This window comes from Gobius niger (assembly GCF_951799975.1).
Source record: "Gobius niger genome assembly, chromosome: 1".
Lineage (NCBI taxonomy): Eukaryota > Metazoa > Chordata > Actinopteri > Gobiiformes > Gobiidae > Gobius > Gobius niger.
The window spans coordinates 61,801,296-61,818,774 of record NC_136852.1 but is presented as its reverse complement, the minus strand read 5'-3'; the positions used below and the strand labels follow the sequence as shown (position 1 = coordinate 61,818,774).

The 17,479-nt window shown below is 39.4% G+C and overlaps 2 protein-coding genes and 1 long non-coding RNA gene across 3 annotated transcripts; 2 read left to right on the top strand and 1 right to left on the bottom strand.

Moving 5' to 3' along the window:
* Window positions 1-3,240: 3,240 nt before the first annotated feature.
* Window positions 3,241-4,874, top strand: LOC306967772. The gene is made up of 4 exons (XR_013793206.1): window positions 3,241-3,314; window positions 4,195-4,346; window positions 4,408-4,559; window positions 4,628-4,874. It is a non-coding gene; the product is annotated as an uncharacterized lncRNA (long non-coding RNA).
* A 209-nt stretch (window positions 4,875-5,083) lies between these two features.
* On the top strand, window positions 5,084-11,477 carry LOC306969509 (uncharacterized protein). The gene is made up of 16 exons (XM_079565145.1): window positions 5,084-5,143; window positions 5,229-5,421; window positions 5,577-5,671; window positions 5,845-6,031; window positions 6,269-6,366; window positions 6,485-6,638; window positions 6,720-6,838; window positions 7,149-7,316; window positions 7,405-7,518; window positions 7,620-7,660; window positions 7,849-7,948; window positions 8,024-8,945; window positions 9,019-9,173; window positions 9,252-9,321; window positions 9,398-9,590; window positions 10,932-11,477. The coding sequence occupies exons 1-16, from the start codon at window positions 5,104-5,106 to the stop codon at window positions 11,376-11,378; spliced, it is 3,096 nt and encodes a 1,031-aa protein (XP_079421271.1). The 5' UTR covers window positions 5,084-5,103; the 3' UTR covers window positions 11,379-11,477.
* Window positions 11,478-12,284: 807 nt separating this feature from the next.
* On the bottom strand, window positions 12,285-16,139 carry ptgs1 (prostaglandin-endoperoxide synthase 1). Its single transcript, XM_079570027.1, has 11 exons — window positions 16,066-16,139; window positions 15,900-15,980; window positions 15,035-15,151; window positions 14,821-14,961; window positions 14,603-14,746; window positions 14,364-14,542; window positions 14,181-14,264; window positions 13,600-13,846; window positions 13,251-13,537; window positions 12,805-12,952; window positions 12,285-12,711 (listed from the first exon to the last, which is right to left on the bottom strand). Exons 1-11 carry the CDS (start codon window positions 16,100-16,102, stop codon window positions 12,362-12,364), a joined length of 1,815 nt encoding a protein of 604 aa, XP_079426153.1. The 5' UTR covers window positions 16,103-16,139; the 3' UTR covers window positions 12,285-12,361.
* Window positions 16,140-17,479: the final 1,340 nt, after the last annotated feature.

Sequence of the window (17,479 nt, the reverse complement as noted above, 5' to 3'; positions counted from 1 at the left end):
GGCAAAACAATCAATAATAATAATAATAATAATAATAATAATAATAATAATAATAATAATAATAATAATAATAATAATAATAATAATAATAATAATAATAATAATAATAATAATAATAATAATAATAATAATAACACATAAAATAAATAGATAAACAAACAAAAAAATGATTGCCATAGTCAGTGAGGTTCACAAACTAGGAATTTTCTTTGGTGCAAACGTGCAACATAAAACATAAAATCTTGGTAGCAGTAAATAGTAAACTGTAAAAACTTCAACTATAAAACAATGAGGGCAAGCATAAAAATAGATTCTTAGAAACAGGATGAGGAGCTCAGTCACCTGGGAGGAGCTTGGAGTAGAGCCACTGCTCCTTCCCCTCAGGAGGACTGTTGTGAAAAGTTTAGTCAGTTAAGCTGGTAACCACACTGGCGTCCTGTTGCTGGGTCGCCTGCTGGGCCTCTGACTAAACCAGGTAGAAAGACCGGTTTCTTCCTGTACTCCAGATGAGGCCCTCGCACCTTTAGACAATAGGCCCCAAATGGCCCATCTCTTCAACATCACAAAGATCTCCTTCTGCCTCCAAACGCCACCCTGATGCATTACCATGCAAAGCGCCTTTTGGTTGCCTGCATTGACATCTCCAACTGTATTACTATGTCTATGTGTTTCTGTGCTTCCGTTTGTTGTGTGACCTATGACCCCTGTCATGCTGCTCTGTTTTTGGTGTGCTCACCTTTATAAGGGGATGCCAAAGCTGACTTGGGCAGAGCTTACCATGAACTCGCGTTATGGGTAACCCTCTCCGCAATACATTGTGTGTTAAACTTCACATATTGACTAGACAAACATCTCTTAAGCTTTATTAAGTTAGAAAATCCACAACAGGGCCCATTTGAGGTGCCTTGGTCACATCCCTCGGGCATGTCCCATTGAGAGGAGGCCCCCGGTGAGACCCAGGATCCAATGGAGGGACCATGTCTCTGAGCTGGCCTGGTGTTGCCTCTGGTTCCTCTCAGAACAGCTGAAGGAGGTGTGCTTGGTTAGGGGATAAAGCAGAAAAAAATCGATGCATGACACTTCAAAACTGAAAGTCAATGTCATGTTTAATTTTAAAGAAACATTTTTGACCTTGGGATGTTATTAACGAAAGGATTCTAGTAAAATGAGTTTACTAGAGGCTTTGTTGCCAACTCATTCTGAAACAGATTGCTTTGTTGTTGTTCGACATGACCAAAAACAGATTTTTCCAGGCAGTGCTTGAAGGGAAGACATATCTGTACACCAGTAATAACTTGATCATATTCTTTCAACAAAACAGAAAGAGTATTTTTCACTAAATTCAATTGTCATAAATTGTGAAAATCAGAAAATAATCTTTCTGCTAGAATGTTTCCGTTGTTCCAGATGCTGCCACAAATTATGTAACCATAGAAATCATCTGTGATTAGTTTAGTGATTTTTTTTGAATAAATAACCATCTTAAATAACCTTAAATAACTTCAATTTCATAAACATTCCTAAAGCACATAGTTATTTTGAGTGACACACAAACACTGGCCTTTAACATTGTTTTTTCCTGATGGAAACATTTTTTTAAATTATTTTGTGAACAATTTATAATTTTGTGTTACCTTTAGTTAAATAAACCCACATTTGATTAAACTAATGAAACAAAAGCACAATTGACCATGTGAAAGTAGGCTAGTTTGAAAAACATCATTTATTGATTTTGGCACACAAAGCCCCTAAGTGGCTTCAGCATTTCCACTTGATTAGCATCACAGGGGCTTCCACAGGACAACTGCACCCAAATAGCAGTTTAGTGACTCCAATCAACATCAAACCCCATAGTTTAAATTGTTTCTGTGTCCATACGCAACACCATGATTTTTGTTGTGAGGACGTCTTTGGTGGTTTTTATGTTATGTTTGCTTACACCCATGTGTCCGGCATATGAGCTCCAGGATACAATCCATAGTCTTAAAGAGGAAAACCTGCACCTGCAGCATCAACTGGAGAATCTCACTCATGCTATGAGGGACTTGAAACACCTCCTCTCTGAGTACGCCAAACGTAAGTTTTGCCTTGATCTGTTCTTTGTAACAATGTGTAACACTAATGGATACATCATTAATGGTCACATGTGAAATTATGTTAAAAATACTAATTTACACATTATTCATTGTGCACATCAAGTGCATTAATTACTTATTATTTTTAGTTTCAGGAGAAGGGCATGATTCTGAGTACCGACGTGCCTGGAAGGAAAGGTCCCGATATGGTAAACCAGTCACCTACTATATTGATGCATAATAATGATATTAAAAGAATCAATTTTTTCTTGTGTCTTGTTTTCAGGCATCAGCCCTGAGACGTACACGATTCTGGAGCAGGCACTGTGTTTTCCAGACCTCCATGGATCTGCTCTGTCCATGTTTAACAGCCTTGGCTTGTGCTCTCTCCTCTGTATCCTGCATGTTGCTTTGGCTCTTTCATAACCCTACCTTTTCCATTAACGTCTTCTGTAACGCTTACAGCTTTTGTATTACTTTAAAAAGTAAAAAAATAAATAAAATGGAAGAATTTATTTTTGCATTTGACTTATTTATATTTGGACAGTTAAACGGCACCAAACAGTTAAGTGTTGAAAATACTACGTGGCTGCACATGTGCTATTATGAAGGACAGGGTGAGTAACTGTTTAAACCACCCACACACTCATTGGCTGAAAGGCAGCACCTCTTAGGGGCCCTTTAATTTATGTGGTAAAATGGTTGTGTCAGCATCTATTTGTCATAAGCTCTCGCTGAATGTTCTGACTCACAGCCTTTTGACTTAATATGAAAACATTTAAGTCATCTTGTTGTGCAAATGACTGATATGGATAATGAATTTCAAATATTTTGTTATAATGTTGTGAAATTCAACTTATTGTTGCACCCACACATTGTATTATTGTTATTTATTCAATGAAAATAAGTTGCTGCTTCCCAGCAGCTCTATTGATCTATATTTTATAATTGATGTAGAAGAGCACAGAACTTTGATTTGAAGTATAAAGTGTAAAAATTGATTTGGGTAAATAAAACATTTACAAAATGATCTGATTTGTGTAGAGTGAAACATGGAGTGTGGTCTCTCTGATTGAACTGGTTCTGTGCTTTATTACGGGGGATGGCTCTGTAATAAAGAGCTCTGAGTGCAAGTGTGATGGGGGTGGAGAGTATGCGTCTGCAGCATGACTGAAACTGTTGTGCCGACAGCACTAATGGAGCTGGACTAGCTGCAATCTGGACAATCCTCGGTCCAAAGTAAGTGAAAATTTCAGATGTACATTTAGTTGGTATCATTGAATAATTTAAAACTAAAGGTTTATTTTTACATTTTTATAAATGTGATGCATGCATTAATAGTGCACATGAGAGTAAAGGTTCTAAACCTGTGTTGTTGACACATTTAAGATCACACTACAGTAATTACTAATATGCACAATCCACTAAATGAGTGTGAGCAGTGTATTCATCTGTTTATGACATACAATTACACAATGCATTATATCTGTGATGCATTAAAGTGTGTTACTAGTTATATGACATAATTATGGATTTGTATTTAATTAATTTACAATGTTTTAAAGTAGTCAGTCCTTGGTGGTTTTAACATTGTTCACATCCAACCATTTGCATGTTTCCTAATATCTTATTCACAGTTCCTCATCTCATCAGATTATTACATCTTTCCCACAAAGGCTGTGCTCTTACAAGGTGTTTGTAACCTCATGAAAGCCCATATGATCAGACACAGAGCTTTCCTTGTAGGGACCAATAACTGATCTTCCCAGTACAAAGCTGCGCAACCTCTTTAATGTCACTTCTATTGAGTGAAGGGCCACAGTGCAAGCACTATAAAGTGGCTGGACCCATTCAAGGGACTAAAGAGGACAAAGCTAAGCCTGCAGCAGCACCACAGGCAACAACCAAAAAAGGAAAGAAGCAAATGGAAAGGGAGCGAGAGGTCTGATGCTTTAGAGATGGCCAGAAAGGTGAAATTAAATATTTTTGCCTAATACTGTACTATCTGCAGACATGAATAAACAGTATCTCATAGCCAATGTAATTTACTGTCAGTTGTGCAGTGTGAACATTAAAAATCAGACCTCAAAATAAAAGTACTGATGTTACCATGTTGCAGCTTACAGACATCATGGATAAAGCTCAGTGCCAGCGGTCTTGTTCAGCTCTCCAGTAGGATGCATCTCCCTGTCTCCTTTTGGAGCATCTGGCCCATGAGTTCCCATCTCTGCCTGCTCTTCCTATCCAGCCTCCATTTGTCATCGCAACTGGGTGAGTAAATGGCTAAATCACGAAACTTCTTCCACCTTAAATATCGCACTTGTATTTTCAGGTTTGGATGAGGTTTTCTTCAGTCCTCGAGATCAGACAGCGCGTGAAGGAGAGACAGTTTTCTTCCCCTGTGTGTCAGGAGAAAGCTTGCCTCCTGCTAGCATCAGTTGGCTCAAAGATGGGAAACCAGTCACAAGAGGAAGACAAATTCAGGCAATTGTGGCGAAACACAGTAGGCTGGGTTATTTACATGTTCAACTTGACCGTGTTTTGGTTTTCAGGGTGAATATGGGGGTGGCAGTCAGAGGAAAACATCAGGAACTCTGCACCTTTACAACATAACGCTTGAAGATGCTGGCATATACACTTGCATTACATACAATCCTTTACTGAGGACCAGCAAGAGGAGCAAACCAGCCAAACTAACTGTGCAAGGGGAGTTTTGATTGTTTCTTACTAATATTCTTGTCTAAACATTTCATCCCACCTCAAATTTTACAGGTTGCATTAACAGACTTTGAGGTTAGTTTATCAGAGCCCTAAATAACTATAATAAAACACTGCAAAAGGTTAACACAAGACTATTGGATGTCACCTTATTTGATTATGAAAATAGACACAATTTCCTCTTGTCATTTCAACAGCTGCTCCAGTGTACTTGAATGATGCCATAATTAGAAAAAAATACTGTATTATCATAACAACTTCCCTTGACTGACAGATAAGATACTAGAATTCATGCCAGTTTTTGTTTCGCATGAGTAGGCACTGTGATTACATATTGACCATAAAACATGGTAAAACCTATGCACCTTTTAAAAGTAGGACAATATCTGTATGCAAACCAACAATATTACATGTTATGGTGAATGTATCATGCAGGAGTCCCACGAAGACTGCAGATCATCCATGGTCCTGACAACGCTACGGTTGCTGTGGGAGAAGAGGTTTCCATGCGCTGTATTGTTGGTGGCTACCCTGTTCCCATGGTGCACTGGTTCAAAGACGGCTGCCTCCTGACAGACTGCTCTGCATCGTTCAGCCTGTACAACAATGGACAGCTGCTCACATTCAGGTGGAGCATAGAGCAACACAGGAATATTTAGAACAGGTTTTACACACAGACACCTCAAACAACCTGGATTTTGACCACTTCTGTGGATATGACTCACTGTAAAATGATCTCCCTAGTTACTCAGCTTGTGTTTAACTATATATCTGTGTTTACAGAAATGTGAGCAAAGATGATGAAGGTTTCTACCAATGTGAAGCAAATAACCAAAGAGAGAGGGTTAAGTCACAGACAGGCTTTCTACTCTTAGCAGGTAACAACTGCATAATGTTTTAAATCTTCATATTTTTTTAAAATTCAGAGGGTTCAGAATGTTTGCAGACCTCCTTAGATTATTTCTGTTTTACACAAATGTTCTATTGTTTTTTCTAAATAATAATACTAATAATACTACACTAATTAATGACATTCGCTCGTCATTTTCAGATATGGACTGGAGTTTTGTCATGCAGCCGGTCAACTTAACGGTAGAGAAAGGGGAGAATGTGACTGTGACCTGCAGGCCTCCGGACAGCCGCCCTCCTGCTCAGGTGTCCTGGTTCAAAAACAACCAACTCCTCATTCCTTCAGCTCGTGTCTATGTGCTCTCTACTGGAGACCTTTTCCTTCTTAGGTTTGCAACTTGGATATTATATATGTTCACTATAGTTAGACGCTGTTTCTGCCCATTTACTGTGGGTTCAGAAAGTTTTCAGACCTCCTTTAATTATTTCTTCTTCTGTTTTGTGATGTTGTTTGATTACCATACTTGCAAAATATTCAGATCTTAGACAGGCAACAGAGCCATTTCATCAAAACAAAAAAAGAGGGGTATGGCTTTATCCTGAACCCACTGTGTTATTTATCACAGAGTGAGTGAACAAGACAGCGGGAGTTATTTCTGCAGAGCATCTAATATTCACCTTCAAAGATTTGTCACATCCAGAAGAGCTACAGTAACTGTCCTGGGTGAATATATTATTATATATCCTGACAATAATAATATTGTCAATTGACCTTGCATGCACATGGTCAATTCACTAGTTCCTTATTCCTATTTTGTCATTTTATATTGTGGACGTGGCAGCTCCGCCTTCGGTGACTTTATGGCCCCAAGGGCTGACTGTGCCAGTCGGGGCCCATGTGGTGCTCCAGTGTCAAGCCTCAGGTTACCCTTTCCCGTCCATCAGTTGGTTCAAGAGTGGCCACTCCAAGCAGACAGGGGGCAGAGTTGTAAAGGGGTGAGATCAATCGAGTCATACTCTTATATTGTGGTGCTTTACATTGCATGGTGTATCTGACTGTTTGTTATTGTCTTGTAGACTGTTAAATGCCACCCTCAACATCCAGTCCGCCAGAAGCTACGATGAGGGGGTGTATGTGTGTCACGCCTCCAACTCCATGGGCAGTAGTCAACGCAATGCTGCACTGAAAATAGCAGGTAAAAGGAAAGCAGGAGGAAAAGCAATAGTTCTGACATACTGTACAAAAGACATAGTTTTGTAGCTCTTTATTTTGCTGCACAGTGATTGCATAATAGCATGGTAATATGGAAGCAGCTTGGTACCTAAACATGTAGTATATAATCATAAACCTAACTCAGTATACAGACAGTACATTTCCAGAAAACGTGGCTAATGTTATGTTATCCCTGTAGTTACCATTCTATTTCTCTCCTATAACCATGTTATTACGGTGCTGTAAAGTTAAGTGCCACCCATGGTTACATTATTACCTTCTGTTCATTACAGTGAGTCCCATTATTGTGAATTTCACAACCCAGGTGCACTGCAGAATTGGTGAATCGGCCATTCTGCCCTGTAAGGCTATCGGGATTGTGCCTATTGCTTACACATGGTCCAAGAAAAGGAGCAACCAGCACATACCCATTGCTCCAAATGAGAAAATAAACATTGGTGGTAAATTCTATATTCTACTCTTTTTTTCACATGGAAAGGCTTTTTTCCCGCTAAATTCTGTACATTTTACTGCTTTGTTGACTTAAAGAGGAAGGATCGCTGCATATTTCTGATGTGCAATGGTCTGATGAAGGGGAATATTCCTGCACTGCCAAAAATCGCGCTGGACAACATCAAAAACGCTCATATCTAACTATTACATGTATGTATTTTCTGTTTTTTTGCATCTAAACTAATGCGCACACAATATTTTCAAAATACTTTCAGTTCATTACACCTTTCTTTTTATGAAACCTTTGTAAGTCAATCAGCAGCGGCCAACAGACACACTGGTTTTGTCTGCTGTGAGTAAGACCTTGATATTCCCGCTTCAGTGTCATCTGTCCCCTTGAGGTTTTGGTGGTGGCTGAAAATTGTGTCCGTTATTGCTTCTCTGATCTCCCTGCTGTTTCCTGACTCTTTGTGCATATTGGGATTGTTTTTTCTTGTTTGTTTTCTCTGCTACTCTAAAATATTTGTTTTCCCCATGAAGAATTCAAGCAATATGGAGACTATAGCGGTCCCAGAAAAGTCTGTAGCAGAGCAACGTCTGGTGACCGAACCTCATCAGGCAAAAGAAAAGCAGACCCCATGTAAGAAATGAATATTATCATTATTAGCTTTATTATTATTATTATTATATTACATACAGGTCTGGCTATGTTTAGGTGTTTCATCACACTGCTGGGGATCAGCCGAGGATTTCAGTGAAGATCGTGTAACTCCATCACCTCTCCACATACTTACCCTTCCCAACATCCCAAGACAGCTTTTTGTGACACAGTTGCCTCCTCCCATTTCCCCTTCCCCGCCTCATCCAAACATCAAGTCTTCAAGTCTCCATGACCAACCTTCAGCATCTAGTAACTCTCCTCACGCTGATTTTTTAACTTTAAGAAGTCACCCTAAAGAACACACGGACGGACCGACACATATCTCTGTAGGAGATCAATACGAATCAGAGTTTCCAGTGAGTACATCTTATGAGTTTTTAGAAAGTGCCACTCATTTTGAAACTCAAACGTCCATGGTCACTTTGCCCCTTGCTCCAGAAATTGAGTCCCAAAGCAATGGTGAAAATCATCCCTTGCCTAAACTCAGTGATGGAACAACTCCCGTGCAGATTCTTGAGAGAAGGCTAGAACCTCCCACAGATCCTCTGCATTTAAAACAAGATCATCAACCATCCACAACCCCTTCAGAAACGTCCTATTCTTCTGCTACTCGCTTACATTCGGAATTGCTTTCAACATCTAAAGAAAGACAAAGTTATACCGATCTTTTGTCGCCATTTGCTAAAACAACTATTGCTACCCCTCTTCAAATTCAGCCTCCTGTTTTCCCAACGCAGCAATCTCATCTGAACGCATATCCACTTCCAGCTATTGAAGCTTCATTGTCAAATCATACAACATCTTATTCCATTCATCCCCTTTCTACCATTTCAAATAGCCGTCCAGTTAATCAGACCTACAATTCATCAACATTAGATAGTCCTTTCCTTGTGGTTAATATCTCCCAGGCACAAAACACAAGTGCTGGAGATAAGTCAATGGAGGCAACAGAGAAGAACACGGCCCAGTCACCCAGGTAGAGTAAATAACATTAAGCATAAAGGTGTAATTGTGGAGACTGTGCTAATCAGTTTTCATCATCATCACAGAGTAACACAGAAGGCTCCATCGTGGCTGCCAGTGCTGGAGAAACATGACATCCCTGTTGTGGTCGGAGTCGGTGTGTCCTTGGCATTTATTTTTATCACAGTCACTTTTTATTCAATGGTGCAGAAGAATGAGGCAGCCCCAACAAGCAGAGCAGGTTTGAATCAAGTAACTGGACCATATGCCCAGTCAGGTTCAAGCTCAAGCCAATTTTATTTTTGGATTACGTTCATAGCTCAGAGAAGTGTGGGCATACCGATAAAGCACACAGACCGGGGGGCTGCTGGTCGAACATACGAAAACAGGTGCTATGACGTAACGATTCATGACTCATTATTGTGTACTGTTTCGAAACAATCACTCATGAATCAATCCATACAGAGCATTTGAAGATGATGACTGTGTGGCAGTGGTTGAGCAAAGCCCTAACACTTGTGCGAGGCCCCCAGGCCCCAGACTGACGACAGTGCAGCTGGAGCCCACTTCTGAAGAGCTGCTGAAGGACTTCCCACCGAGCCCGGACCTCCACTCAGTTACTATAGAAACTTACCCAGAACCCATTCTCGACACTAAGGTTTGTAGAAGATACACTCTATAGAATTTGTTTGTTTTCTTATAGTGGGCATGGTAAAACTCTATGTATAATCTCAGTAGCTTCATATTCCATGCATATAATTTCAATAATTAGTTTTAACCTCGCACCCCCCGTTTTAACCGAGTGCATTTTCTCCAATTTTACCCAAATCTAAAAGCTTCTCGACTGGAGCTACAGCCTACAGGCCAGAGTAATGCCTCCTTTGAAAGCTAAGAACTACATAACTCGCCTAAACAGATCTTTTTCATGCATTGTCGTCACTTTATTCATATTCTTTTTCACCTATTTTTTTTGTTGTTGAGTTTTTGACACTTTTTGTTTTGATTTTTTGCACCTTTTTTGTTGAGATTTTGACACTTTATTCATTTTTTTGGACACTTTATTCATTTTTTTTGACACTTTTTTGTTGAGTTTTTTACACTTTTTTGAGTTTTTTACACTTTTTGTTCAGTTTTTTTTACACTTTTTGTTCAGTTTTTTTTACACATTTTTTGTTGAGTTGTTGACACTTTTTTGTTGTTGTTGTTGTTTTTTACACTTTTTTGAGTTTTTGACATTGCGTTTTTGTCCTTTTCTACGCTTTTTCCAAGATGGTTTTAGATTTGGGTAAAGTTGAACCGGAGAAAATGTAGCGGTTAAGAGGTTAATAAAAGGGTGTCACAGGTATCAGCATTACAGTATTATCTTTATTAAAGGGGGGGGGGTATTATGCAAAATCGACTTTTTCGAGCTTTACATCATGTTATTATGTCATTCCCTCATTAAAAACATACCTGAAGTGTTGCCTTGGCACATTCACGTATTTTTGAGTAATCTGTGAAAACTCTGATGGCAGCCATTTTAGGGATAGCTTTGCCTGAGTCCTCCTAGGAACGCCCCCACCTCCCGGAGACGCCTCCGACCTTTTGTCACCAGCCGAGTAACCAATCACTGCTCCTCAGCAGAACCCCCTCCCCACTGATGCCACAGACATCAGTGGCGTGTCGGAAAGGGTCAGAGGTTCTTAAAGAGACAGGGGCCTATTTCAAGCCATTCGCTACAGCCATTTTGAGAAAGCAATTTTATACAAGGCAGTTATTCTAATTTACTGCATTTACAGACCAACAGAAAGTTTCGTCATCATTGTAGTGTGCTATAGACTGGTGCTATGTGATCGAAAAAAGCATAATACCCCCTCTTTAAAACAAACACAAGGATAAAACTTCTAACTAATGCTAAAACAATTAGGCCTATTAATATTAATATGACTCAGGACAGGCCATGTCCCATTTACTAATGGGTAATATCATCATCCCAGTAAAGATTTTTATTACATTTCAGATTGACAATTGCCTGGAAGAGGAAAGTGGCCTCAGCCTTTCCCAATCAAGCGTCCAGCTGCAGTGTGCGGAGGACTGGCCCAGCAGTGCAGATGACAACCCCGACCCCTGTCATGACACGCTGCCTCCCCCGTCCTCTCTGCTCTCTCCCTCCCCATCGCCGTCTTTCTCATCCAAACAGAATGAGGGCGTGCGCTCCTCTTTAACCCTGCAGAGCGCTGAGCTGTCCACTGCCCCTCTACACCACAGCCTGAGCATCTCCCATGGCCCCTCCCCGCTGCTCCTGTCGCACCACGTCTCTGTGGGCTCAACCAATGTGGCTGTGGACGTGCACTTTCATCCAGCGAGCACTCCTTCTATTTCAGTACAGTCCACTACACAAATCAACACCAATTCAATAGTAACTGCTCCCGTGGCTGGCAGTCAGGAGAGTGTCCACAATAAGTAGCAACCATAGACTGCCCTCTAGTGGGGAGATCTAGCATCTGTTACACAGTAATGGAGAAATTAATATTCTCACTAATTAAGTAGCTATGGCACATCGTTTACTGTATTCCTTATGGTTGTTTGGTAGTTTTAGGTGTGCACTTTCTGAATTCTGAAACAATAGAAATTACATTGTGCATTTGAATTTGTCACGATGTACATACTTTATTTAAAACCTTTTCTAAATGTATAGTTTGTTTATAGTTGTGTCAATCGTATATGTAAAAATATTGTAAACGCCAAGGAAAACATCAGTTTTATGTTGGAAAAGTAGTAAGACCGTTTGGTATCACAGAGCGCATTGACTGTTATTAAAACCTTCTAAAACCAAAGGAGCAAAATGGTCCAGTAAATGTGTATATGCTTTTTGTTTTTTTACTTCGCTCTCTTCATGTCATCATCTGTCTGGTTGCTTTTTTAAGTACAGTATTGTTGAGAAGCTTTCACCTAAATTAGCCAATCAGGTCCCAATTCTTGTCCCCCAAGTTTCAGCTGCAGTTTTCATTGATTGCGTTCATTGTTGTGTTCCCACAGCACAAGTGCAGCAGATTCACTGAAGTGCCATAATCATAAAATAAATCATTCATCTGAACATGATCAAGTCTCACATTGTTATTGTACAGGGTTTTCTGGAATATAATTGTAAAAGGCGTCCGTGTGACTAATGCAGTGTAAAAAATAAAAAATAATCAACTACAGGCTAAAATTTATGTTTTATTTGTTTATTTGTTTGAAAGAAGCAAAGTAAGTACACCTGAATATGTTTTTTTAAAAATTATTATTATTTCAAATGTAAAGGCAATAGACACATTTTTTTGAGGTCGTGGTTGTGAGCGTGAAGAGTCACGCCCAATGTTTCTTATCAGTCATCATATAACCGTAAGCCAAGTTACTTTAGCACCTGTTATATACATATAACAAGTCAGTAAAGAATAAACTAACAGCTTAAAGTTCGGTGGGTGGTTTTCTTGGGGTTAACTTCGACTCTTTGCCAGGAACACGAAAGTCCACATATGGACACCATCTTGAGTTGTGACACACAAGTTTGTGCAAAGTTGCTTCTTTGACAATATTTAAGCCAGTCTCTCCTCCAAATGTGCTGGGCTTCCAGTACTCAGGTGAGCAGAGAGGGTTTCCAAGCAAACCTTTTAGGGAGAAAGGGGCACCCATCTCCACCATGCTCTCTCCAAAGATAGCATTAGGTCGTGCTTTTTCCAGCATAACACCTGTATAAAACTCCAAAGCATCTATATGTCCATAAAGTTCCTGTAAACCTTTGGCCATCTCCAGGTCATCTGTTCAGAAAACATGATAAAATCTTACATTGCAGGAGCTATTGTAAAATACAGTAATACATTTATGTTTAAACGATTGTATGCATTACTTACCAGTGAATTCATAAAAGGACGTGTAAGGTCTAAGGTTAAACTTTTTCCTGTATTCATTGAATGGTTGAATGCGCGCTGCTCTTGACTCCTCAATAGTCATTTCTGCTACTTTGAGCACAACTTCATGAGAGTTGAAGCCTCCACCAATCTGGATTAAAAGCAAAAGGTTAATAAACCTGCTGTAATATGGCTAGAATTGTTAACAGAAAGACCAGTAACTCTTCTCTTATCAATAACACCATTTGTGAGGACATTCAAAAAAAGCCTCACTTCCTTCACAGTACTTCCTGTCTGATACTTCTTTCATTTAAAGACTATCGTCATGACTGGGAAGTCATGACAATAGCAACCACACAGTTTCAAATATGTGTCACAATTATTGTGCTGGCCTAACACAGCCTAAACATATTCTATAAAGCTAAAGATATGCTCCTCTTGTGTGTTACCTGACCAGCCACTTGTCGGGAAAAAGAGTCTACCAGTTTCTCCACCCCGTAATGCATGATGAGGGAGTTGTTGTAGAAAAACTGTGAATAAGTGACTTCGTCACCATCGATGATGAAGCTGTCCGGCATCAGTGGGTGCCAGTGGTAGAGCTGACAGAACTCCAGAGCAATGCGATTGCTGTACTGAAAACGCTCTTTGAAAAGGAGTGTAGGGTCAAACTTGAGATTCAGAAAATAACCACTCAGGTGCTGCACATACTCTTCGATTATGATGTTGATGATCTCACCTGCAAAACAAATAGAAACACAGTAATATGTAAGCAAGGTCAAGAATTTGAAAAATCTGTACCAATGATGATGAGTCTGGTGGTCTGGAAGAGCTGCTCATCGTCCCAGGTGGGATGCTCTGCCTTCAGGATGTCACACACTCGGTTGTGTTCTCTCAGCCACAGCGTGGCATACAAGGTGAGTCCTGGCAGGATGCCAAATAACTCATGGCCAATCGCCAGTTGCTGCTCAGGAGGGTGGGCTTCAGGGTACTTCATGTACACGGGGGCATAAGATACAGTGGGAGGGTAAACCTCACCATCCACTAGCTGTAAACAAACAATCAACATTATCTGTGGTAGAGAGGGAATCTAATCTTATTAAGCCATCAATTCTAAATATGGCTATGATCAATGATACAAAACACTATGTGAACTTTTCCTGAAGTTAAGTCTATTACTACAATTATTTCCTATACAATTATTACAAAATGATATGGAGAAAAAAAATTAAACCATATTGGAAAACAGACTGAGAATAAATTATGGGTCAATGCTTGAAATGGATTGAGCAAGAACTAGTATGGAGTGTGTGGGCTTTCAACCACAGTATTTGGTACAAACTATATCACTGTGTGTATTTACAATATAAAGTACGAGCTACCTGGTATTTGAGTTTTCCATCTTTGTGTAGTCTGAGCTGATGTTGACGTTCAAGGGTGTCTCCATAAATATTACTTGCATCAACCTAGAAATTCAGCAGATGAAACACCTTGGTCTTTCTGACAGCTCTACTTCTTTATATAACTTTTTTTTTTTTCTTTGAATACAGCTACGCATGACTTACACCATGACCAAGAGCCTTGGTGAAACCTGTGGTTTTGTTGTTTGTTTTGAAGAACTGGTGGGTAAAGTGTTGAGCCATAAATGCAAACATCAAGTTGGTTCCCTGGGGATCCGCCCTAAAGGTCCTTCTTTTAAAAAAGCGCCGTGCCAGTACTTTTGGGTCAGGGAGAATCTGTTTTCCTATAAGAAAAAAAAGCAATTAGTGTGAATGTTAATTGCCGCACTGCTACACTCACTCACCCTTTGTTCCCATTGGCAACGGACAATCTTCTGGCACCGGAGGTAGAAGACGAGTGTAGTATGAGAGATTGTGATAGGACTCCCAGCTTAGGTATCCATATTCAGTATTGTATGTTGGAGGACTGGGGATGAGATTGCTTCTGGCTATTAAAAAAAATACAAATGTCAACTTGCGGTGTTAGTATTGGCTGTTTTGATACAGCAGTTGCAATACTTACTAGTCAGCACAAATCTCATGACAATGTCTCTGAGAAACGTGTTATTTAGCAGGTCCCAGAACCACTGGAAGTTGGTGAGGAGGTAATGAACTAAAGAAGGATTTGGTTTTAACGTGAGACGGATCCAGGTCCAGAACTCAGCTGCAAAATAATATAAATAATATTAATTATTAGTTAATGTTTTTAAAAGGAACTCTCTTTAGTCTTCACTTACGAACAGTGCAGTTTTCTCCATGGAAACCCGTTCTGGTGCAGTCACACTGATATTGATCTGTGCCAAATCTCACACATACCCCTGAGTTTTCACAGGGGTAGTAGCAGCAAGGGTTCACTGCACGGAAAAAAATAAAGAAAAGAAAAGGTGCTGTTGTATGTTCTCCCTGTGTCTGTGTAGGTTTCCCCCTGGTCTCTGGACAATTATTATAATTAATTTGCATTTTTTAATGAAGTAAGACATGGCCAAGCATGTATGATACTGAAATAAATATTAAGATTATGGAGAGAAGTGTTTAATAAAAAAAAGGAAAGACATCACGTTGTATGAAAATAACCTGGTAAAACACTTTTGTATTTGTTTAGGCCTGAGTAAAAGAGAGAGTGTGAGTGAGGAAGGGCTGTCAGTCTACCCCAGAGGCAGCTGTGGCTACAACAGTAACATACCACCACTGAGTATGGAGTGAGTGAACAATGACAACAATGTGACGCTTTGAGAAACTTGGTAACGCAGGCTTGAAAAGCGCAATTAAAGTGTGAGCCATTATCATTATCGAAAGAAAAAAGGTCACTATTCTTTTACACTGCCTCTTCTCTTTTGGGTTCCCTGTTCTCCGAAAAATATGCTTAATAAGGGAATCAAGGTGTTCCCTGATCAATTGGATAGGCTAATTAAACTGATTGAACAGTCAGTATTTTAGGGTTACAAATGCTATACAATATACAGTGTTTTTTTTTACTATTATTATTTTTACTATTATTATTATTATCATTATTATTAATATTATTATTATCATTATTATTTATTTTTTGCAATGTTACAATGTGTAAAAAAGAGAGAGAAAGAACAGACCCTTACAGCTTACCAGTATGTGAGGCAGCAGCCACGTTTGAATTCTCCAGCAGCATGCAGCCCAGAAATGCCCACAGGGACAGGTGGGAAACCACTAAATCAATAATTAAAAAATGACATATTGTTAAAAAGGAAAACATTAAAATAATGTCAATTTATGCGGAACTTAAGCCCATTACCCAAACCACCTGCCATGTAGCCTCGCAATGTGGCCATTGCGCCGACAAATGCGCAATGATGTGGTTTCACAAGTTTGCTTATACTCGTTATGGTAGACATTTAGACGCCTCAAGTGTGAAGAAAAGGGTGGTGTCACCGGAGTGTCGCCCCTTTTCTGTCATTTACTGTAAACGTGTAATTCACACAAAGCTACGGATGGAAAGTTGGGACATGTGATTTTTGCGATTTGGCATTAAATTGATAAAATGTTACTGTTTGGCAGCTTCGTTCATCTGCAAATAATTAATTTTGCCAAGTTCAATAACATTTGTTATAAATAAAACAAAAATATTCTGAACTTTTCTGCCCCCTACTGGAGAACAATGTCAGCTACATTCAGCAATGGTTCAGCCACATGCATTTAAAAGCACATTCATTTTACACTTGCATCTTTTTTATGTGACAGTAACACAGGCATTCATGATATTGCATGGAATATTCAGGATTATTGGTGTTCAATAAAAATAACAGAATGGATATCATAAAAATGTGTGAAAAAAACCTGGCTAAATACACTTTCTTTCTTATTATTTATTCACAGTTTTGTGTAGGCTATGTGTTCCTTTTGCAAATGCATTATTTCTCTGAGATTTGCCTCTTCTTCAATGACAACTTAAATCTGAATTGAATAAAAACTAAATAATTATCTTATTGTAAGTGCATGAGAGGTTTTAATGGTTTTGAAAATATTACTTATTTAGATTAATAACATCAGTTGCAAGCTCACTAGTTGCATTCATCATTTAAAAATGTTAAAATTAAGTATTTTCCTCCCCCTACTTGTTACAGCAATGTCCATATGTGTAGTATGAGCCCAGACCAACTCACCACAACTGTCTCTAAAATCCTGCACTGTCGCTCAAAAAGTCATGCACGAGTTTACGGTAATATAGAGTGTTAAGCATATTTGTTCATATTACAAAGCCATGTAAATCAGCATACACAACTGACGTGATGCGTGCCTGCGTGCACTGCGATGTTGTACTGAGCATGCGCAATAAATGGTCAGTGTTCTCAGGCCAAAGCAACGATGGCGGTGTGTGACTTTCCTCAGGTAAAAGCTAGCTACTAGATAACCACTTTGGTGACTGCATTCACGTTAGACTGCTGCAGAAATGGCACGCTACATAGAGACTGCAGTTACGCGTAAGACCTGAGGTGGCAGTAGTGAGCATAATATGGCCAAATTGCATCTAGTCTCTTTACAAATAAGATTCCCTTCCCCTTCCCTTCCCCTCTTTATTAATAAAGCCAACTGAAAAAGCTGCATTTGGAATGACATCCAATCAGAATTCGTGGGGGCGTGGCTTATGACTTAACTGGGTTGGAAATCGAAATGAGGCTTAACATGGCTGCACGGCAACAGTTTAAAAT

Coding starts and splice junctions, on each gene's coding strand:
- LOC306969509 (XM_079565145.1), top strand. CDS start 5,104: ATGAGTAGGCACTGTGATTACATATTGACCATAAAACATG. Junction 5,422..5,576: donor GGACAGCTGCTCACATTCAG/GTGGAGCATAGA, acceptor CTGTGTTTACAG/AAATGTGAGCAAAGATGATG. Junction 6,032..6,268: donor GGAGACCTTTTCCTTCTTAG/GTTTGCAACTTG, acceptor TATTTATCACAG/AGTGAGTGAACAAGACAGCG.
- ptgs1 (XM_079570027.1), bottom strand. CDS start 16,102: ATGGCCACATTGCGAGGCTACATGGCAGGTGGTTTGG. Junction 13,538..13,599: donor CACCAGACTCATCATCATTG/GTACAGATTTTT, acceptor TTTGTTTTGCAG/GTGAGATCATCAACATCATA. Junction 12,953..13,250: donor CCCGACAAGTGGCTGGTCAG/GTAACACACAAG, acceptor CTTTTAATCCAG/ATTGGTGGAGGCTTCAACTC.